Source organism: Amphibalanus amphitrite, unplaced genomic scaffold (assembly GCF_019059575.1).
Source record: "Amphibalanus amphitrite isolate SeventyFive unplaced genomic scaffold, NRLGWU_Aamphi_draft 000006F_arrow, whole genome shotgun sequence".
Classification (NCBI taxonomy): Eukaryota; Metazoa; Arthropoda; class Thecostraca; order Balanomorpha; family Balanidae; genus Amphibalanus; species Amphibalanus amphitrite.
Genome location: NW_024881502.1, coordinates 37,276 through 60,568, shown reverse-complemented (window position 1 = coordinate 60,568; position 23,293 = coordinate 37,276). Strand labels below are relative to the sequence as shown.

Sequence of the window (23,293 nt, the reverse complement as noted above, 5' to 3'; positions counted from 1 at the left end):
TACCTTGAGAGGTCAAATGAGTATTGGTAAAGTAAGATTAGATGCTGGCGAGTCGATTCTTGCCATGTTAGCGCTCTAGCTCTACTGGGTGGGCCACAATCTGCTGTGCGAATTTGGGCCACGTGACATTTGCTGACCTCTGTAGGTCAAACGGCTGAGAGTGCCACCGAATGACTCGGACTGTGGATTTGGTATGTCAGGACCTACATTGTGTGCGATTTTCAGCTTGATCGCAGCCCCGGGCTGAATCCGGGCTGCGACGTATGGAGTGTCGTTTATTTGCACATTTTGACCTGCCGACCTCAAACGGGGTCACTTATCGAAAAGCGGTTTTTAAGGAAAGTTACTACGGCCTATGGGCTACCCGATGATGTGCTTTGATTAGGAAATCGGTCAATCCCTCTACTCGAAAACTGCTGTGCAAATGTATTTTCGACATAGCCCACAAATGACCTTAGGTCATTGCATGACCTTGAGAGGTCAAATGAGTGTTGGGAAAGTAAGATTGGATGCTGGCGAGTCGATTGGTGCCATTTTTAGCGCTCTAGCTCTACTGGGTGGGCCACAATCTGCTGTGCAAATTTGGGCATCGTGACCTTTGCTGACCTCTGTAGGTCAAACGGCTGAGAGTGCCACCGAATGACTCGGACTGTCGATTTGGTATGTCAAGACTTACATTGTGTGCGATGTTCAGCTTGATCGGAGATGTCCCGAATCTGGGCTGAATCCGGGCTGCGACGTATGGAGTGTCGTTTATTTGCACATTTTGACCTGCCGAGGTCAAACGGGGTCACTTATCGAAAAGCGGTTTGTAAGGAAAGTTACTACGGCCTATGGGCTACTCGATGATGTGCTTTGATTTGGAAATCGGTCAATTCCTCTACTCGAAAAATGCTGTGCAAATGTATTTTCGACATAGCCCACAAATGACCTTAGGTCATCACATGACCTTGAGAGGTCAAATGAGTGTTGGGAAAGTAAGATTAGATGCTGGTGAGTCGATTGGTGCCATTTTTAGCGCTCTAGCTCTTCTGGGTGGGCCACAATCTGCTGTGCAAATTTGGGCCACGTGAGCTTTGCTGACCTCTCTAGGTCAAACGACTGGGACTGTCACCGAATGACTCGGACTGTGGATTGGGCATGTCAGGACCTACATTGTGTGCGATTTTCAGCTTGATCGGGGATGTCCCGAATCTAGGCTGAATCTGGGCGCGACGTATGGACTATGGAGTGTCGTTTATTTGCACATTTTGACCTGCCGAGGTCAAATGGGGTCACATATCGAAAAGTGGTTCTTAACCCGGCAGTTGCTGGGGTATTTCGCCACCCACCAATTGCTGGGGGGGGGGGGGCGTTAAAAGCCCCCAGCCGATAACTCGAGAACCAATAGGCGCAGCGAAATGCACGAGGCGGCAAACGAAAGAGCGCGACGAGACGCTTCAGATGAGTACTTTAAAGTTGAATTTTGAGGTCACAGGTCGGGTCAAGGTCAGGTCAAACACCTGAAATCGGGCTTTCAGTAGCATGGACTTCAGGACTTCGCAATGGGCGCCTCTCGCCATAAACTCTGTCAAAACGGTGCACAATCCATCTTATAAGGCCTACAAGAGTGTCAGCTCCATGTAGGGGTCAGTCAAGCATAGGTCAGGGTCAAGGTCAGGTCAACCGGGTAGGCACATATCCCCGAAAATCAAAACTGATATTCGCAGCCTGTGACACATGGTTTATAGGTAATTTGGGGCGTAGAACACGATGGTGACATGCATTTTATCATATGTGTACGTGTTTGGCTCAAAAAGTTCAATTTAAGAAATTCATGTATCATGGTCGTGAAGTAGTAACGAAAAATTGTCAAGATTCAGTTCAAGATTATGGAAAATGAGGAACGATAATCAATAATCGAAGATAGCCATTTGATTGATCATGGTATTGGCAGTCTAATGGCGTTTACGGCATTTCTGTATGTCTATTCTGTGATTTTATATGATTTTTTGAACATATGCCGTTTTTGGTCGAAAACTCAGAAATCATGACGTCACTAAAACCTCGATATCTCAAAAATTTTCCGACCGATTTTTTTTTTAAACTTTGTCACAATAAACTTCAATCAATTCCCTACAGGTACCCAAAATTTGGCGCGCCTGCGGCGCGCCGTTTTTATGCTATGGCCCGGCGAAAAAAGTGGTGGCGTTTAACGCCCCCCCCCCCCAGCAACTCGCGGGTTAACCCTCGCCCTGGCAGGAGGGGGTCGATGCGACCCCCCCTAAGGCTTTTCGAAGATAGCGTAAAAACGGCCGCCAAATTTGGCACAGCTTATGGGGCAACCTTTTTACATATGACCTGAAAATTTCAGGTCCGAGTGACCTGGGGTCAGGTCACCAGGTCAGAAAAACCGGTACAAGGTCATGGTCAAATTTCAATTTTCTTTTTGCACCTGTCTAGCTCACAGTTTTGGGCTGATTTCCTTCAAACTTTCAGGATGTGCTACGTTCACCGAGTTGTATAACATATCGTTCGTTTTTTTTTTAGGTCACTGACCTGAGGTCAGTTAGAGGTCATTACGTCGTAATGTTAAGCCTATGGGAAAATACTAAATTCGGAAAATACTGAAGATATCCGCTTGGTTCTATCACTTTTGTGCTTTGAAACCACAGTACTTAACAGCAGGTCACTTGGTGCTTCTTTTTTGGTGTACTTATCCATGGGTCAGGTCAAATGAGGTCAACTGAGGTCAAATGACGTTTTTGCCAATTACTTGGCACATAATGACGCTAGAGCTTTAAAAATGGTATCATTGTGTTCCTGGTGATCAGCCAAATCGAATGATATGCAATATGATGCAATTTGGGTAACTTGAACTTAATTCATTAACTTTAGTTTACTTAAAAGTTAAGAAAAACTTTAAGTACACTTAAGCAAGCTAAAAAGTATATCATTTGACGCGCCTTGACGTGCTGAGTTCACTGGTGCTTTTCTTTTTGCTCTATCTTAATTAGATCAAAAGTTATAAACGAAAAACTTTTGACCTGTTTTTAGCGAAATTTTTACATTTATTTCCCCAAAAAAAACCCTAAATATTGACCTAGAGCAACCAAATTTGCACAGGGGCGAAAACTCCAGGGGGCCCACCTACCTACCAAATTTGGTGTTTCTAGGTGCCATAGGAGCCAATCGCGAGGGGGGGGGTCGCATCGACCCCCCCCCCTTGCCAGGCCGTGTTATGAAAAATGCCCTGCCAGGGCGAGGGTTAAGGAAAGTTACTACGGCCTATGGGCTACCCTATGATGTGCTTTGATTTGGAATTCGGTCAATTCCTCTACTCGAAAACTGCTGTGCAAGTGTATTTTCGACATAGCCCACAAATGACCTTAGGTCATCGCATGACCTTGAGAGGTCAAATGAGTGTTGGGAAAGTAAGATTAGATGCTAGCGAGTCGATTGGTGCCATTTTTAGCGCTCTAGCTCTACTGGGTGGGCCACAATCTGCTGTGCAAATTTGGGCCACGTGACCTTTGCTGACCTCTGTAGGTCAAACGGCTGGGAGTGCCGCTGAATGACTTGGACTGTGGATTGGGCATGTCATGGCCTACATTGTGTGCGAGTTTCAGCTTGATCGGAGGTGTCCCGAATCTGGGCTGAATCCGGGCTGAATCTGGGCTGAATATGGGCTGTCTTGATCAACATCACACATTGGCACGATATAACTAAGCTTCAGCGCAGCACACATCAGTAGCACAGGGACTACAACGCAGCACAAAACACGAGAAACTCCGACGCAGCACACAACAGCATGATATAGACTCTGACGCAGCACACAACAGCAAGAGACCCCGACGCAGCACACAGCATCAGGCGGCAGCACGATAAACATTTCAACACATCGTACAACAGCACGAAAGAGTTCAATGCAGCACACAGCAGCGACACTAGACTCACGCAATACACAACACGAGAGACTTCGACGTGGCAGACAACACGAGAGACTCCAACGCAGCACACAACACGAGAGACTTCAACGCAGCACACAACAGCTCGAGAGACTTCAACGCAGCACACAACAGCTCGAGAGACTTCAACGCAGCACACAGCAGCACGAGACTTCAACGCAGTACACAGCAGTACAAGAGACTTCAACGCAGCTCACAACAGCACGAGAGACTTCAGCGCAGCTCACAACAGCACGAGAGACTGCAACGCAGCACACAGCAGCACGAGAGACTGCAACGCAGCACACAACACGAGATGCTTCAACGCAGCTCACAGCAGTACAAGAGACTGCAACGCAGCTCACAGCATTACGAGAGGTTCGACGCGGCTCAGCGGGATCACTGAACCTCGTAAGCGCGCACAACACGGGGAAGGGGAAGGTGGGGCAAGACGGACCAGCAGCCTTCCCGGCTGAACCGCTGCTGTTATCTGCTGCCTTATGCACTAACTGCCTTTGTTTTCCTTCGCGCTAATGGCCACCTTTAACCTAAGGCTCATGGAGCCAGAACGCATGGATTTTGAGTTTTTGAGAAAAATGTTGCCTTTTGTTAACCTTATCTTATATTAGAGGTCTAAGGATGATATAGCACTCGCGGGCCCGGGGGGCGTTTTTCGGCCCCCACCCCCCGGGAATATTGGCGATAGCTCCTGAACTCTTAGGGATAGGAAAGCGAAACTCTCAGTAGTCACTCGCACATGCCCTTTTCTATATTTTGTTTTTGGTGACCTGACCTGACCTGACCTGACCTTGACCTTGCCCTTGATTGATATTGTATGCAACGAATATTGTCTTGGTAGCCTAAGAACACGTTTTGGGCAATCAGTCTCAGTCCATTCTTCGGCAACTACGGTGCAAGGCCGATAATGTAGAAGCTTGCGTTTTGTACCCTTGACCTGACTTTGACCTGACCTCTGACCTACTTAAGCAAACAAGTGGACTCTTAAGATCCGCTTTTTTGAGAGCTTTCGATTCCCGTTTTCCCCGTCTTTCTACGACCATCGGTTCAGAAGTTAGACAGGGGGGCAGAAACTGCCCCCCCCCCCCCAGCAGGGCGCGTATGGCTGAATACCCCAGCGGGGCGCGGGTTTAAGGCGAGTTAAAGGCGGTGTTAAGACAAAGGTGGGCCCTGAAACGAGACGCTGCGCCCTGCACTGTGGTCGTGCTTAATCGTAAAGTTCACCCTCGCCGGCCGAGGAGGGGGGGGGGGTGCCGCCCCCATAGGGTTTTTTTTTCACGATAGCTCCGAACACGCCGGCGATAGAGAGCTGAAACTTGGCATACCTGACCTTTGATTCAAGCCGGATCTTTTGACACCAACCGCATTTTTGGCTCAGGTCAGGTCACTGACCTATGACGTCATAAGTGAACCTCTGCACGGTCTTCAGATGTCGCAACTTCGCAACGCCCTCACTGCCAGAGGAATGTCACAGGGAAATGAAACTTGCAGGATCTAGTATTCATTATGAGTCTCACAACTTGTATATCTCGGATTTTTCCTAAAGGTCATATGAGGCCAGGTCATTTTCGTGACCTCACCATTATAAGTCAATGGGGAAAAATGAAAACTGCTATTCTGGCGCCGGGAACGATCTCCAGCTATCCCAAGCACACAGAATCGTGATTTGATGCACTCCTTGCAAGGTTAGATGCGTCACTTTTGCAATGTTGATCTCATCAAGGTCATATTAGTTTTTCGTCAATAACTCTTGATCAAATTGAGCTAGCAAGTCGGGAAAGCCACCAATGGACTCAGGAAGACCTGCCAAATCGAATGATATGCGACATGACCTCTTTCAACCAGCTTCGTGACCTGGGGGTGCTGACCTGACCTTGACCTGAGGTCAACACCCCAAGTTGACCTGACCCAAACAAAAAGTATATCATTCGACGCGCCTGAGCGAGGCGAACACGATGCTGCTAAAATCACGGCTCTGCGGGCGTTTTTTTGCGAAGTTATTCTCCAAAAACTAAACCGTACATTGGGACACTTGACCTGACCTCTGAGGTCACCGGTTGACCTAGGACCTTAAAATCGGGTACCAATCTCTGCGTCTTGTAACGGCGCACACGCTCGGTTTTTCCGCGACGCACTAGCTCCACCAGGGGCGAAACGGCGAGGGGGGTCGTACCCCCCCCCCCCCCCGGCCGGCGCGTATGTAGAAAACCAATAGGTCCGGCGAGGGTAAGGGTTAGGAGCTCACGCTGAGCTCTGTTGGCTCCAAATTAGTGTATGTAGTCTGTTGGCCAACTGATAGCTTGAGAGCTCAGTGCCAGCCTTTGAAAGCCCCACGTAGGTTTCTGACGGAGAAGAGCCACACTTACTTTTTGGGCACCACGCCGATCTCTGAGAGCCTATGCCGGCTTATAAGGAGGGACCCTATACGACCCTGCGCCATTCTCCGACGACTCTACACTGGTATCTGAGGTCCCAGGTACTTACATACCTTGTAGCTTATCGACATCAAGTGTCCCATACTACCTCTGTGGGCCTTCGCCGGCTGGCGGGCGGCTCCTGTGGGTCTTATGCCGAGGGCCTGAACCTTTCTTTTTTGTGAATCGTTTCCTGATGAGTCCCCGCCGGCTTTTGACCGTCCGATGCCGATCTCGGAGGGCCAATGCCGACTTCTGGGCCCACGTCTGCCTCTGGTAGCAAATACTGGTCTCTGATGATCCATACTACGCTTTGAGGTCAAATCTGAGTTGAGACCGTATTCCCACGTAGGGCCCTACCAGGCCAGGATAATGCCTGTGTGACAGCTTGGAGACTGAGGGCTTCTCAGATGGATTCTCCCTAATCGCCGTGAATCTCAGACATATAATTAGCCATTAGAGTTGTCAGAGGCTATAGCGCGAGACAATCAGGGACCGGTGTAGTAGTGCACTTTGAGGCCGGTGTAGACCCAAAATTAGCTGGCATATGCCCTCCGAAAACTCATGCGTATGCCGACTTCTTTAGTTAACTCAGTTGACAGTTCATGTTGCTATATATCTCCTGAAGAGACAGCCGACAGGCCACCAATCTCCGCTTACGATCGCCAAAAACGGGAGCTTGCTTTATTACGATCACGGACTACTCTCACAGCGACCTTCAAACCAGAAGCTAGACGTCGCGTAGTGGGAACAGATAGGTAAAAACAACAGACTGACGCCCCGAGGACATAAACAGCAGATTGACACGTAAAGGAGAATGTCCAGGACACGGAGTTGGGTGGCCTGAGAAGACGAAATGTAACATCTTGCTGAGCGAAAAAGATTGATTGACATTGCGATAACAGCCACGGTAATCGGGTATATCAATATGCTTACATTGCATCGACGTTTTCTTGACTCGTTTGCTTTATGTGCGCTGACGCCTCGCAGAAAAAAAGCATTTGCCTTTTCGCTGTTGCCGGTCCCCCCAGTAGGGACGTTTTTGCCCTGACTGGGGGGGGGGCAGGCCGGTGACTGCGGGGGTTTGCCCCCCCCCCCCCCCAGTTAACATGTTAGGCGAGGTCTCGCCCCAAACCCTCCCTAAATATTGACCTAGAGCAGCCAAACTTGCACAGGGGCGAGAAATCCAGGGGACCCACCTACCTACTAAATTTGGTGTTTCTATGTGCCATAGGAGCCAATCGCGAGGGGGGGTCGCATCGACTCCCCCCTGCCAGGCCGTGTTATAAAAAATGACCTGCCCGGGCGAAGGTTAACATTCCTCTCCGGCCCGGCGCGTTTGGCGGGTTAAAGGTAGTGTGCCACCTTTGAAAGATTTCCCGTTTTATTTTTCCTAGGATAAGAAGCTTCTGTTTTTACCTAATACCGCAAAAAAAATCAAAAATGGGCCTGGAATAGTGCCTTTTTCGCCTAAAAGTTTATCGGTTTTTAGATATGTATAACAACTGTAGTGGGCTCACCTGCAAACAGGCGTCGGGCAACAATCGCGAATGCGGCGCACTTGTGACAATAAGCAAAGGTCATTATAGTGTTACGACCATACGACGTACGGGAATGAGTTATCAGCTGTCTAATCGTAGACAACACAATGTCGAGCCTTAAACTGTAAGCCTGTATTGGTATTGTTTCTTAAATTTGGCTGTCGAACATTAATTTGTGGTTTGAAATATCAGTAGGCGGAACTATGGTCAAGCGTACCCATTTTCGGGAACGCATTTTCGTTCCCATTATTGGGAACGATAAACCCAAATATGGGAACGCCATGTAGGCATTATTTAAAACAAGAAAAAGAACCGTTAAATGACGTCCAAAAAATATAAAACGATCGTGAACCGCCTGATAGTTGTCTCAATATTGTTGGGAAAGAGTTTGATATTGTAAGGCCCATCGTAGTTTCAAATCGTTCCCCTATTTCTAAAGCAGTCCATCACCCGGGCCGCGAGCCCAAATTTGGGAACGCTCTCGTACACTGGCGCTGCAAGCGTTCCTTATTATGGGAACGGCGTACCCAAAATTGGGAACGATTTCACCGACGCCTTTCAGGGGCTCTTTTCATTAACAAGCATCACGTCCAACGCCGCAAATTATTGTTAACGCAACAATCATCAGATGACCTTTCCGGCAAGACCGTTGCATGTTTCGCCCGGTCTTCTGCGCTTTTATTCCCGTCGATCTCGCAGCGGGCACGCCCCCCCCCCTCTGCAGGATTACGTAATCCACAACGCTCAGCGATGTTCAACAAGGTCTTCCATACCTATATCCACCGTCCGCGCCGAGGGTGGAGACATGTCAAGCACCTGTCTGCTAATCACCGAGAGTTGACGAGCACAAGAAGTATCCAAAAATGGGAACGCTGAATATGTTACACCCTCAAAACACCTAGTCCCAATGAAAATCTAGCAGGGCATATTTTAACATACTGACTGCGTCCCATTTTGGGACGCAGCCCCCTGCCTTTGGGACGTAGCACTCGCGAAATTTGGACCACTGCGTCCCACACTGGAATGTCACGGTTTCAGTGGAAAAGTGCAAGCAATAATTACGAGCGAGCGAGCGCAGCGAGCGAAGCGAAGTCTTTTCAATATAACGGAAAAATCTCAGTATGAGCGGCCCGGCCCGGCCCGGCCCGGCCCGGCCTGTAACGCTTTTGAGAGGCTTATATCTCAGCAACCGCTTGACCGATTGGCCTGCGGTCTTTTTTGCTGGGTAGCCCCATCCCTTCTACCCCGTAATTGACTACTTTTGATACATCTCAGTGACCGCCGTGGCACGTGCCACGTGAAAAGTCAAGGGTGTTCAAGCTGTTTTGCAAAAGTAGTGATTTTGAGAGGCCCATATCTCAGCAGCCGCTCGGGCGATTGTCTTGCGGTAATTTTTGTAGGGTAGCTGCATCCCTTCTTCCAATGGTCGGATACTCTTGATCTATGTGAGTGACCCCCACTGCACGTGCAAAATGCAAAAAGAAGAGGTGCCAAATTTGTTCCCATTTCAATAACTCGGTAATTACTGGGGCGATTTCGCTGAAACTTGGCATACAGGTAAGCACCCACCAGGCAATGCATTCCCATGTGCTGCGGTTAGGGTGCTACTGCACGTGCGCACGTGCAGGGGGCGTTTCCAGATCTCGAGAACGGCTGGGCCGATTGCGCTCAAATTTGGTACACGGTTGAGGACCGGTTAGTAGGGTGCCGTGCAAAAGTCATTTTGGACCCTGTTTGCACGTGCGCACGTGCAGAATGCCGCTTCCAGATCTCAGGAACGGCTGGGCCGATTGCGTTCAAATTTGGCACACCGCTAGCGACCGGTTAGAAGGGTGCTTTGCACAAGCCCGTTGGAAGTACCCTCTCGCCCTTCCGCACGTGCAGGGCTCACTATCTCGCTCGCTCGTTCTTCGCCCAAAAGGCGTTTTACTGGTAATTAGCATGCCTCGGTCTTTTACTATGCAACAGATGTTGCCTTTCTGATTGCTTTGTGCCCTGATTTACTATGCACCTAAGCACATACATGCGCTCTCCAGTCCTTGTGCCCTGCCCTATCCTAGGGTCGTACACCTTGTTATGTCCCATGCCCTACTATACCCCTAGGATATGTGACCTGCCCAGTGCCCTGTCTTAAGGTCTTGTACCTTGCCCTGCCCTTCCTTCAGGCCTTGCGCCCTGCTCTGCATTCAGGCCCTGTGGCCCTCTCTGCCCTGCCCAGTGCCCTCAAACCCGATACCTTGTTGTCGTCCCGTCTTAAGGACCCCTTCGGTGCTGCTGCCGGTTCGGTGCTGGGTCCGGATTTCGGGAATATTGTGCATATCTAGTCATGTTCCTTGCCCTGCCCTCAGATCCAATAATACTGATATTGATAAAAAATCAAATGTAAGACTTTAGCTAAAGCTGGAGAAGATTATCCATCCCTGAACCTGGGCGGAACCCAGGGAGGCGAGGCGAGTTATCACAAGCAACATAAGTGTCACCTTTAATCCCCTCCGCTCCCCCTCCCCTGTGGCACCATCCGCCGCCCACCACCCATTCATGATTCACATTCGCGTAGTCGCCGTGCTGGACCTGTCGGAGCCGAGGCGGACGTGCGAGCCTGAATGTTAGGCTGACCCGGGCGGAATCGGCGCCCGCCTTTCCGGGGATTCCCGGCCATTGAAACCAAGGCCGTATAAGAGAGGTAGAATCATCCCGCGATTTCCAATGGACCGGTCGCTAAGCATTAGCGTGACGTCACTGGTGGAGACCGGGCGGCGCCCAGCTCCAAGCTGTACGTCGGGTACATTTGGCACCGTATAGTTGCTATTACTGAACGACGAACGTAACGACAACTAATGACTCTTAATAACTTTTTTACTCACCTAAAGCTGATTTCCTTGCCGGTACATTGCCGACATTGCCCCAGGGTTGACAATCATGGGATATGGGTCGGATGGGCGACCTCGCGACGGGAGGAGGAACGATTGCAATTGTTGTGTTCCGCACCGCCGATTGCATTCTCTATCTGCACCCGGGGGGAGGGGAAGCAGGGGGCACGTGCCCCCATCGGATCAGGGGGCCTCTCGGGCCCGAGGGGCCTTGCGACGCCAATTGGCGGCTGAGGGTCCACGCTGGCATCTTTCGACTCAGAAGGGCCCCACAGGGCTCGGAAGAACACCTTATGTGCTCCGAAGAGCCACACTTCTCTCCATAAGAGCCACACACCGGCTTTTTAGTGTCCCTTGTCGGCCTTTGAGTGCCCTTTGCCGGCTTCTCAGGGCCTATTGGCGACCTCTGAGAGCTACTTGCCGGCCTCTGAGGGCCCTTACCGGCCTATCAGGGACCAGCAGCTCTAAGGGTTCCACACACGCCTGCGATGACCCCCTAAACCAGTGGTTGAAGGCCCCCACAACGGCGCCTGCGAGGGCCCTCACCGGCGGCTGTGAATGCCCCACACCGGTGCCTAGCTGAGGGTCCAACACTGCCACCTCTGAGTGCAAGCGGCACCCCTGAATGAGGTCCCGAAACCAGTGCTTCTTAAGACCATATATCGGCGGCTCTGGGGGCTCAACGCCGGAGCCGCATCGGACGGCCACTCACCGGTGACTTTTGAGGGCCCCACACCGACGACTCTGAGGGCCCCACTGGCGTCTGAGTGTACCTTGCTGGTCTCTAAGTACTCCACAGGGCTCCTGAAGGCACCGCAGACCTCTTGAGAGCCTCTTGTCGGTCTCTGAGAGCCCCTGTCGGCCTGTAAAGGGTTCGAGCCAGCAGCTCTAAGGGTCCCACACCGGACTGTGACAACCCCACACTGCAGTGTCTCTGAGGGCCCACAACGGCAACTGTGAGGACCCTCACCGGCGCCTCTGAGGGCCCACAGCGGCACCTCTGGGGGCCCGCACCAATGCCTCTGAGAGCATCACACCGGTACCTGTGAGCTGTGAGGGCCCACACCAGTGCCTCCAAAGGCTTCATAACCGGCGGCCCTGAGGGCCCTAGGCCTACACGGGTGATTTTGAGGGGCGTACCGAAGGCACCACACAATCCCTTCGTCTCGCTGAGCTTCTATCCCAATCCCATACCGGCTTCTATCCCAATTCCGGCTCAACTAATTATCAGCCCCCCTCCCCCTCCATGGGTCAGCAGCGCCGCGCCGGTGTCGGGGGCCAGCGCCATTGGGGCGGCAGTCGGCCACGCGCACTCAGTGGTTAGCGCTTGCACCGGCGGCTAGCGCACGCCCGGTGTGTTATCGGCCGTGAGCCGCTCCAAAACGGCTGCAGTAACTGGTCGATATAGGTAGTAAGCAGATGCAGAGATGCAGGTGGATAAGGTATGTGCCCTTTCCGATCGAAGCATGTGCCCTATGCCACCTTTGGGACGCAGTAAAAAATCCTTAAAATATGCCCTGAAATCTAGTTTTTTCCTTTCTTAATGAGTGTAAGTGGCAAAAGGCCTGGTAGGATGGGCACGAGGAATGATCGAAATCAGCATAAAAATTATAAATAAGCCACACAGAGCGACCTATATCAGAGAAATTCCCCCCAAACGATCATGCTTAGAAACGCCGAAGACAAAAACCACGCTCATGACGCTGCTTATAAAACAACGCTAAACAGCTAGCATCCAAATAAAATATGGCTTTCAGGGCTGATAAAATACAGCTGAATGATTTTAAACCACTGAAACTGAGTTTACAACAGTAGTTCGGTAAAATCACTGACGTTTCACGCGGTCGATCGCCCCGACACCAAAAGTCAACAATATTACCTCGGGACTGTCCGCGTGTTCGCTTGCATATGTCAGCATCTGGTGTCGCTAGAATGAAACTTCATAACCAGGCGAAAATTATTATACTTGACCTCAAAATGTAAAAAATGCTTCATTTTCCTTAAAATTGCATGTTAAATGTCGTATAACCCATATTTCCACCATTCTGTCATTTTTAAAAAATCATTAAAAATATCATTCCACGGTCAATTTCCTTGTTCCACGGTCAGATTAAAGATAACTTTATGGAGATTTAGTAGATACTTAAATCAGCGTGCACTTTTTTGAGACGTGATGCACTTTTGAGTTTTAGTGGGCGAACGGCCGAAAAATTGCCTTCCGTTCTCATAAATGGGAACGCCCGTTCCCATATTTGGGAACTCCGTTCCCAAAAATGGGAACGTTCCTATATTTGGGTACTCATGACCATAGTTCCGCCTACTGATATGATTTTATGTAAAATAATTGATATGAAACAGCCGTCTCTTAAGTTATGACCCCATTACACCACACGCAAGTGGCAGAAATGACAATGATCAGCTGACGCATTTTTCTTGGCCGAAGTCAGAGCGCGCGGCCCGACGCACCACGCGTATTTGGAAATTCCGACCTCGACGAGCATCAGAAGCCACCTAACAGGCGTGTTCGAAACCGCAGGAGATGATGATGAACGGGTTTATCGAAACTTGATTGGATGAGCCTATCGGTAATAGCGATTTTAGTGTGTGCATTTATTGTTCATAGTGGTGTGAAATGTGGTTGGGGTACGACCGACAACCCGTCGGGGCAAATTTCGCACTGGGGTAGGGGAGAGCGGGGCCAGTTGAAACACGGGGTCAGATGAAACATGGCTTTATTTTCAACAGTATGCAACATATGGCGTTGCCGACACCACTGCGCATCCGCGCTCGACCACTTCCTTTGACAACGGCGGTTGGGCGGCAAGCGGACGGTAATTTTGATTTGACACTTGTTTTTGTGTTTTTGAGGGGTGTTTGGGAGAAATCGTTTTTATGAATATTTTGTGATATCTGCATATACCTTTGTTTGCTGTACGAAGAACTCCTGGCTCCGGAATAACACCTTATTTAGCCCTTCATTCAGCATGATGCCGTCCCTCCAGCTCGTTTGACATGTGCTTTACGGTGCGTGCGAGATGGCGGGAGCGGATGGGGTCAATTGAAACGCTTCTCTGAGGGTCAGTTGAAACAGGGCCAAAGGCCGTTTCAATGGACCCCGGTGACCTTTGCAATGGTTATTGTTCAGGGGCTGTAAACATTAAAGGAAATAGTCCACCTTTGAAATGAGCTTTTAAACTGAAATAGTAGTTTAATAGAGCTCAATTTTTGACCCCTTTTTCTCCAGCCTTTTGCTTGAAAGCACACTATAGCCTGAGATATTTCTCATTTTTCTCATCCGCCCATTTTACCATAGTCTATGTACTTTATGTCACCTATTATGAGGAGCTTTGCACTTTTAGCTTTCCAACGACCTATTGAATGTAGCATTTGGAAAAGTAAACCGGACAAAATATATCTTTAAAAAGTGGCCTTAAAGAGGAAAACATCCCATTGTTAAGGATAGGTGCAATTGACCCCATGGGCTGGTTCAATTGACCCTCGCATCGGGGTCATTTGAAACGGGCGTAGAGCTGTTTTATAAGCGTGCGTTTGGCAGCAAAATATGTTTGAAACATAATTTTACATATATTAAAATAAAGCCAAAAGAGCATATTTTTTCATGGCATTGTGCATTTTTCGATATAACAACTAGATCTCGCTGTGCATGTCAATATATAAAAAGTGGTTCAACTGGCCCCGCTCTCCCCTACTCAAAATTTGAAGAATTTAAGACGTTTCCATAAGTTTTGAAGGTATGGATAAGTTCTAAAAATCCGGTTCTCCTTATCCGGGTCATTAACTCCATATGGTCCAAGAAAGCTGGCACACTACCTTTAAGCAGTGACCAGAGACCCAGATGTAAGAGCAACTACGGCTGACATAGTCCGGAAAAGGCGTGTCCTCTGTCATCCATGACCTGGTATGAACTTGGCCGTATCGTGGCTCTTAGAATCTGCGCTACCTGTCACCAATTATCGCGATTGCATCGCAAAAATATACGATAGAAAGTGGAATATATGTTGTGTGAGTACATATGTAAACGAATAGGTACTGCGGATTACCTCTGCTCAGAACATTATAACACAACACAGAACACATATTTCGTCCGTACCTACATGACTTCATACTCTATTGATCTGACCTGGAAGAGACCTAAAGTTTTCAAAGATCTCGTTCAGGGAATCAAAGCAGAATTTAAGTTCTGCTCATTTCGTCCACGGCTCTATTCCCGAGACACAGAGAGAGAGAGAGAGAGAAAATATCAGAGGAAGCTCATCCCCCCCCCTCCCCGGCCGTAACGGTGCCTTAAACACTGAATGTTCTTCCGTGCTAATTTGATCGTACGGTCTGGTAAAAACCTAATGGCGTTGTCAAGCTGCGTTGGTTTTTGCCGCCCGCCGTGTGGGTGCTCGAGAAGCCCCCGGCGATATCGGCACCACCAGGGGTCGGTGTCCGGGACCGGGACGAGCAGCAGCGGGCACTTCCTAAGGGCGGTTTATAAGAGGCAGGAGCTGCCGCGGCTCTCGGAGGTCGGGTGCGCCGCGCAGCGCTGCCGGGATGGAGCTGGTCGCCACGGCGCTGCTGCTGCTGCTGGCCCCGGGCCTGCCGTCAGCCTCCCACCAACGAGGTACGTGATTCGACTCTGCCAAAGCAGGGCCGGCGCGCATGCCAGGGCTGGGTCATAGTAATCAACACTCTTTTAATTATCTCATCCAACGGTCTGTGCTGGGCGGAGCGCTGCATTACACTGGGTGGAATGGCGCCGCTCCAACGGATACAAAGCAAAGCGGAATGTCGCGCTGCATTTTCACCATGTCGTGTGATGTCGGCTCACCTTTCATGCGGGAAAAGATGTCTCAAATAGTGCCCCCAGATGTATAGGGACATAGTTCAATCGCTATCACACTTACGCCAGGCGTCGTATTCATGACAGATTAGCCCTAATACTTTTGGGGAAGGGGCGGGGGGGGGGGGGGGTGGCGAACGGGCTCCCTCAGTTATTCACAAGTAACTTGCAAAAGGCGGCAGATCACGACAAAACTTACGTACCTACCCTTGAAGCACCGACCAAGTTACCCCGTCGGTTTGCCCCGGCCAAGTAAATGGACATTCTGAATATTTAGCTCTAAAAGAAAAAAATCGTTACAATTGTCGACAAAAAACTAGCATTGTTTTTACACATGCTCATTGCGTAGGCCACCAAAATTAGTGCTGTTGTATTCATCCTATCTATGACATTATTTATGAGATTTAGCCCTGGAGCAAGGTGCGCGGCGTCGGATCAAGCTGAATTTGAAAGCAATACCGCACCGTTCACAGAGGCAGCCTGCCTAACAATGTCACTTCGTCCCGCTGATGTGTTCCAGCGGAGAGTTCTTCAGCGGCGCGCGGCTCGCGTCTGCTGCTGGGTGGCACGGTGACCACCGTGGTGCTGACCACCGTTTCCACCACAACCACCTCGACAGTGTTCTACACCTGCGCCGCCGGTAAGGAAATAGTAGCATCGCCGCACAGTGATGCAAATGGGGTTCACGAGTGGCCATAAATACCAAAAAGTCAAGTTGACCAAACCGAGAAAATCGCGATATGGTCAACCAAAGAAATGTTTGGGGCATCTGAAATCACATAGTTTTCATGTTTTTGTCAAAACCGGCCTCGTGTGTGTGTGTGTGTGTGTGTGTGAGAGAGAGAGAGAGAGAGAGAGAGAGAGAGAGAGAGAGAGAGAGAGAGAGAGAGAGAGAGAGAGAGAGAGAGAGAGAGAGAGAGAGAGGGAGAGAGAGAGAGGGGGGGAGAGGGAGAGAGAGAGAGAGAGAGAGAGAGAGAGAGAGAGAGAGAGAGAGAGAGAGAGAGAGAGAGAGAGAGAGAGAGAGAGAGAGAGAGAGAGAGGGAGGGATAGGAAAGCTGAAGGGAGCATCTTACATTCACAAATTCTTCGTATGTATTTTCAGATATCAGCACTTCGACAGCCTGTACTGGAAAGCGGCGTCGGAGATCACCCAAAGGGCAGCTACAACGTCACATTTGGTAATGTATTTATCCAAACGCACCCTGCTGGCGGGGGCGATTACCCCGGCGCACACTGGGCGGATATGCCATTCTAGCGCGACAGGGCCTGACTCTTCGAACGGACCATCTCGTTTTTTTCGCAAATAACTCGCGTTAAAAGCGGCCTATCGCAACAAAACTCTCAGTATCCTCGTGTTAACTACTGTTACACCTACCCTCAAAACTTCATGACTCTGACCTTTATGACCTTTGACCTGTGACCTTCTTTTCGAGACCATGTTTGGCCGGAATCGCGATTCAGCGTACGTCACGGCTCGCGTTAGCCGCGCGTTTGCAGTCTTTTCGTGGTTTCAAGCGTTGAAACATGGGATATGATGTTGCTTCCATGCATTAGGGTGGGTATCAAGGTCACCAGGAGGTCAGGTCAGGTCACTGACCTTTGATGACCTCGGTTCACTTTTTCGAGCTTTACATGATTCTAGGCCAGTTTTTCGAGCTGAATTCGAATTTTGCAACCATTTGAACATTTACGATGTAGTTTCGGTGCCTTCGTAACATGTTACGAAACTGCCAGAGGCGGTTGACACGTATTACGAATCCCGTCACAACCCCTACCGGTTGACCTGACCTGACCCGACCTGGTCTAAATGCATGAAGACATAATCTATGATCATAACTAGCATGATATTCGTGATCATGGGAGCGGCGGAGGCCCCAAAAATAGACAAGAATAAAAGGTGCCTATTATTAATTATTATTATCATTAATAATAATAATTATGCCTATTATGATTATGCCTATTAATAATTATAATTATGCCTATTAATAATGATTATGTCGGTGCCTATTATTAAAAATAATAGGCACCGGTATCTAAAAACCGGTGCCTATTTTTCGGTGTAATTTGCTAGATATTCATTGCCGCTTTTTCTCAGCCAAGGTTTATCACTTCTATGCCAATTCATGAACTTTTTAAAGGTGGGACTGGGCGGTTCCCTTTATTATGCTACACAAAGTTGCTGTGACTGTGACTGTGTTGTGACTGACCGGTGTTGTGACTGACTGGTGCTGTGACTGTGATTGGTGCTGTGACTGCCGACCGGTGTTGTGACCCGCGGTGTTATGACTGTGATTGGTGCCGTGACTGACGGGTGCTTTGACTGTGACCTGTGTTGTGACTGTGACGGGTGTTGTGACTATGACCGGTACTGTGACTGTGACGGGTGCTGTGACGGGTGTTATGACTGTGACCTGTGCTGTGACTGTGACTGGTGCTGTGACTGATTGGTGCTGTGACTGACCCGTGCTGCTGTGACTGTGACTGGTGCTGTGACTGACCCATGCTGTGACTGTGACGGGTGCTGTGACCGGTGTTGTGACTGGTGCTGTGACTGGTGCTGTGACTGTGACCGGTGCTGTGACTGTGACTGGTGCTGTGACTGACCGATGCTGTGACCGGTTCTGTGGCTGTGACTGGTGCTGTAACTATGACTGGTGCTATTACTGTGACTGCTGCTGTGACTGCCCCGTGCTGTGACTGTGACGGGTGCTGTGACTGTGACTGGTGCTGTTGCCTCCAGGGAGCTGCCCGAGGAGGCGGCAGAGGCCAGCCTGCGCTCGTCGCTGTCGCCGGTGGCGGGCGCGGAGGACCTCGGTGCCTGGCGGCCGGCCGCTGACCCGGCCACGGCCGGTGGGGGCCGCGGCGCGCGCTCCTATCTGGCGCTGACCGTCACCTCCATCACCACCTCGACGCTGACCGTGTCGGTGGCCACGACCAACTCGGCCACTACCGTCAGCCTGTCCGTGTACTGCACACTGGCCACCGGCGCCACCCAGTACCCGCGCTGCTGACACCAGTCCGTGTACTGCACACTGGCCACCGGTGCCACCCAGTACCCCCGCTGCTGACACCAGTCCGTGTGCTGGCCACCGGCGCCACCCAGTACCCGCGCTGCTGACACCAGTCCGTGTGCTGGCCACCGGCGCCACCCAGTACCCGCGCTGCTGACACCAGTCCGTGTACTGCACACTGGCCACCGGTGCCACCCAGTACCTGCGCTGCTGACACCAGTCCGTGTACTGCACACTGGCCACCGGCGCCACCCAGTACCCCCGCTGCTGACACCAGTCCCTACACTGGCCACCGGCGCCACCCAGTACCCGCGCTGCTGACACCAGTCCGAGTACTGGCCACCCAGTACCCGCGCTGCTGACACCAGTCCATGTACTGGCCACCCAGTACCCGCGCTGCTGACACAAGTCCCTGTACTGGCCACCCAGTACCCACGCTGCTGACTACAGTCCGTGTACTGGCCACCCAGTAGGTACCCGCGCTGCTCATCAATACGTAGCCGCAAATGGTGCGTGTGCTTATGACGGTTTCTGTCTCTGATGGTTGAACAGTTTGACCACAACCTTGAGTTTATAAGTGTTAATTGACATATGGCTTACGCGTCTCTTGCTCTCCTTGGGCGAATGTTTGCTGAGACGTCGTCATCTGACACGCATCTCCCATGTCGCCTGCATCGCCTTCGTCGGCCCGATCTCGGCCCGAGGACCACGGGTGGACATTTTTTTCCTGTTTGGGTTTATATTGTGCCTTACTGTGTTGCTAATTAGGGGATATTTATGTGTTCTGTACCTGACCGTAGCGCTTTCCTCGCGGGCATTTTTTCCCCTTTTTTTGCCCACTTACGTTAATACAGTTTCTGGATACTCACGCATGTATTTATTGTATAGTCGACTCCAGGATGATGTTCCACTCCTCAGAAGCTATCAGTTGATCGGAGCGCTAAGTTGTGCCGTTTATCACGCAATTAAGCGTGTCGATTGTAAGCATTGAGATAAAGCTATAATTTGTGAACTCAGCCCGTGTGATGCGGCACAGCCTACCACTCCAGGCAAATAATTGCCTGTGAAAAGTGGAACATCATTCTGTAGTGGACTATACTAGGTCGTTCAATAAGTAAGGTAAAATCGCATTTATTTCAGTCCACCTTTGGTGTAACGACATGAAACTTGCAACATATGTCAACTAAAATTTTGTCTACAAAATGGCTATAAGCATTCAGTAGCAGGTCTCATCGGTCAACCACCCCAGCCTTCAGAACTCGCACCTACTTCCAATCACCGTTCAGGCGCACGTGCTCATCTCAGCACTCCACCAAGCACTGAGAACCCGCTCGGAAAACTCCTTATTGATGTTTTTTGACCATGTGTTTGTATTCTCTTGATTGCATCATCCGTAAAAAAGTTATTCCCAGAAACAGAATGTCTTCCGGCGATCCGACCAGCTTGAAGCTGGACGGCGCCAGATCAGGGCTATACCTACTCCAGCATGCCTGTGCTGACAGAGCAAAGCTGCCCCCGCACTGATGCCTAGTCGAGCGTCGTTCTGCTGTTGAGTGAGATCTTTCGGTCAATCCATCTCAGGCAGACCTTGAAAATATTTAACGTATCTGATGATGCCTGTAGGCTGTAGTTGATTTGACATAACACTTCACTCCGTAAATGAAGTTATTCACACATATGCTTTGGGTCTCCATCATCACCTCGCTGACTTCACGGATTGTGCCAGATCCAGAGGGTCCTGCAAGCATAGGTCCGCCTGCCGTAGTCTCTTACATTGCCGCATCACTACCCACTGCCCACCACTATGCATTGTTAATGGCCATATGGCGTCATCAGGGTATAGTCTCTCTTGAAAGTATCGCGACTCTGAGCCAAGGCGCCACCTGTTCCAGCCACCGTTGGGCGGAAAAGTTTGAGAGCCGCTGGTAGCACTGACCGATTGACCGAAGCCTGGCACGCGGAGTCAGCCAGCGCGAGCGCGGCGGGGCGAGGGAAGTGGTTGCGGACTGCAACTGCGGAGGGATAGGGGAAGGTAGCAGTCGCCGTCCGGTAACTTGTGATGGCAGCAGGCATGTGGTCAACGGAAGCCACCCTACTCGCAGAGATTTTGTTGAGATTTGCTTGGTTGCAAAGTTAATAATTTGACCCGTCATCGACACGACTGTCACAGGTTTTTGGTAAAATGCGGAAACCCGTGCCTGAATACGAAAAAAATCATCAGCTGCGCCCGCTAACAGAATGCATCCGTGGTTGCAGATGCACCCGCGAGCGGATTCAAATCACAAAAATCTCTCTCTAGCCAATTAGTCCTATAATTGAAGTTCTCTTTTTTTTAACGAGCCGGTTAGGGAACGGTGATAAAAATATTTACCGTTCTGCTGTCTTCTTTTTAAAAATCCTATTTGATGCCGGGCTGCCCCCCTCTCATGACCTGTTTACGTCGTTCAGAAGGTCTCTTCACAGTAGGATTATGGCGGAACTTTGCTTCGTTGTGATTTTACGCGTCACGCACACGAGTGATTAGCGCCCACTAAGGCAGACCAATGAGCGCTCGGCTGGTGAACCCTAGCGGCGCCTGTATCCGCCTGGGGCGGGGGGCGGGGTCAAGGCGAGCGATACGAGCATGACCGTTGGTCAGCCTCCACCTGTTTTAACCCTATTCCTGGCGGGCTCCGCCGGGACAAGAAACTGGCGGGGGGGGGGCCGATTCGGCCCCCCCCCTGAGATCTCGAGAACGAAGCAAGATAGCGACAAGCGGTAAACGGCATCGGATACGCACGGTCAAGATCTACAATTTTTACAAAGGTCATTTTCAGGTCAGGTCAAAGATGACGTCACAGGGGTCGAAAAAGTCAAAATGGCGGCGCTAGATATGGAGAGAGTTTTTCTCGAATAACTTTCGAATTAGTCAAGATAGGAACAAACTAAGGGCATCATCGTGATCCTCTCGTCAATCCGCATCGAATGATATATATGTTGACCTCGAAAGGTCAAGGTCAAAGGTTGACCTCAGGTCACGTGACCTCGAGGTCATCATGTATATCATTCGATGCGTCTTGACGAACTGAACACAATGAGACCATCCACGCGTCTGTATCTTGTTCCTGTACGGAGTTATTGGCCAAAAACCTTTGGTGACCTTTGATGACGTCACATGACCTCACAGCTGCCCAACAGCAAAACAGACCTCAAGGTAGTGAAGGTTGATCGTATATGAAGTCATGTATGGTATATGGGGCCATTCCGACCCGTTTTAGTGGTAAAAACAGGGAGTTGATTTTTCCCCCATTGACTTATAATGGGGAGGTCGCGAAACTGACCTGACCTTAGGTCACCGATATCAAAATTCCGAGATATACAAATTGCACATACTGGTACACTAACTAAAGCCTGAAGAGAAGAAATTGATCGGTCAAAAACTCTAGCTCTGGCGTGATTGCAAACTTTTCTGAGGTAGGGTCACCAAACCGCCTCTGGTGACCTGACCTGAGGTCAGATCAACTCAAAATTTTCAGACATGTTGCGTAGAAGCCTTTTAGGAAAAGTCAGAAAATTTGAGCTTCCTAGCTCAACGCGTTTGGGAGAAATAACCAAAAAACCTCAGGGGGGGCTCCTGAGGCCCCCCCGCCAGGAATAGGGTTAACCCAGTAATCAGCCGCTGGTGCCTGCGTCATATAGCAGTTTTCCCTCCTACCGCTGCCGTAGAATCGTGTTACACCGTACTTTTTATGATACAGGCCATGACCTCACTGCTGGGGTCCTCAAACTGAATGGAATAGTTCACAGAGCCGCCACAGCCCATGGCGCGATACTTTTCAAGAGAGACTATACAATTTGCTGCCGACGCCGGTTTTGAGATGAACTCGAGGCCCACCTGACAAAACGGCACTTCCCAAACGGAACGGTGCTGCATCAATGTTTTCATACCGACCGTGTTCGGACAATTTTTAAACTCCTAAAAACGGTTGGATACGTTGTGTAGCAAATTTTTCGTAGATTCAGATGACATATCTTATTTTGTTTAACTTGGTTAATGAGCTATAGCACATTTTACCTTATTTATTGAACGACCTAGTACATTGGTTTGTTGTTATCTGAAAACAATTACGACTGACATTTTTCACTGGGGGGGGGGGTGTTTGAACACCCTACTGCGGTTTTTCGCAGATATCTCAAAAACGGCGGCGCTCCGCGCCGCCGTTTTTGGTACACCTGTTCGTGCATCTTTTCCGCACATGTGAAAATTTCAGACCCAGGTCGTCTTAGGTCAGGTCACCAGGTCACGCCAAGTGACCTCACCTAAGAAAAAATAAGAATGCTCGTCATAGCTACACCGATTGATCGATTGCCTTGAAACTTTCAGCGATTGATTAGAGCAACATCATCTATACAATGTGTATCTCGTAATTTTGATATCGGTGACCTAAGGCAAGGTCAATTTTGCGGCCTCTCCATTATAAGTCAATGGGAGAAAATCACGAACGCTATTCTAGACACTCTCAAACATCGAAATATAGGTCAGATTGACACACTGAACCCGAAAATGGCAACTGTGACCCCTCATTATGTCCCCGAGGTCATCTCAGGTCACGAACAGAATCTAACAGTTTTTCGCTAATAACTTCTGATAGAGGCGTACTAGAGCGCTGAAAACGCCTTAGATGTGT

At 49.9% G+C, this 23,293-nt stretch overlaps 1 protein-coding gene across 1 annotated transcript; it reads left to right on the top strand.

The window, feature by feature from the left end:
* The first annotated feature begins 14,556 nt into the window (after positions 1 to 14,556).
* LOC122377894 lies at positions 14,557 to 19,491 on the top strand. Its single transcript, XM_043358460.1, has 4 exons — positions 14,557 to 15,396; positions 16,136 to 16,255; positions 16,718 to 16,793; positions 18,356 to 19,491. The coding sequence occupies exons 1-4, from the start codon at positions 15,327 to 15,329 to the stop codon at positions 18,624 to 18,626; spliced, it is 537 nt and encodes a 178-aa protein (XP_043214395.1). The 5' UTR covers positions 14,557 to 15,326; the 3' UTR covers positions 18,627 to 19,491.
* Positions 19,492 to 23,293: the final 3,802 nt, after the last annotated feature.

Bases quoted from the DNA above. Each gene is read 5' to 3' on its own strand.
- LOC122377894 (XM_043358460.1), top strand. From the start codon at position 15,327: ATGGAGCTGGTCGCCACGGCGCTGCTGCTGCTGCTGGCCCCGGGCCTG. The intron at 15,397-16,135 runs GTACGTGATTCG...GATGTGTTCCAG, and splicing joins GTCAGCCTCCCACCAACGAG to CGGAGAGTTCTTCAGCGGCG. The intron at 16,256-16,717 runs GTAAGGAAATAG...ATGTATTTTCAG, and splicing joins GTTCTACACCTGCGCCGCCG to ATATCAGCACTTCGACAGCC.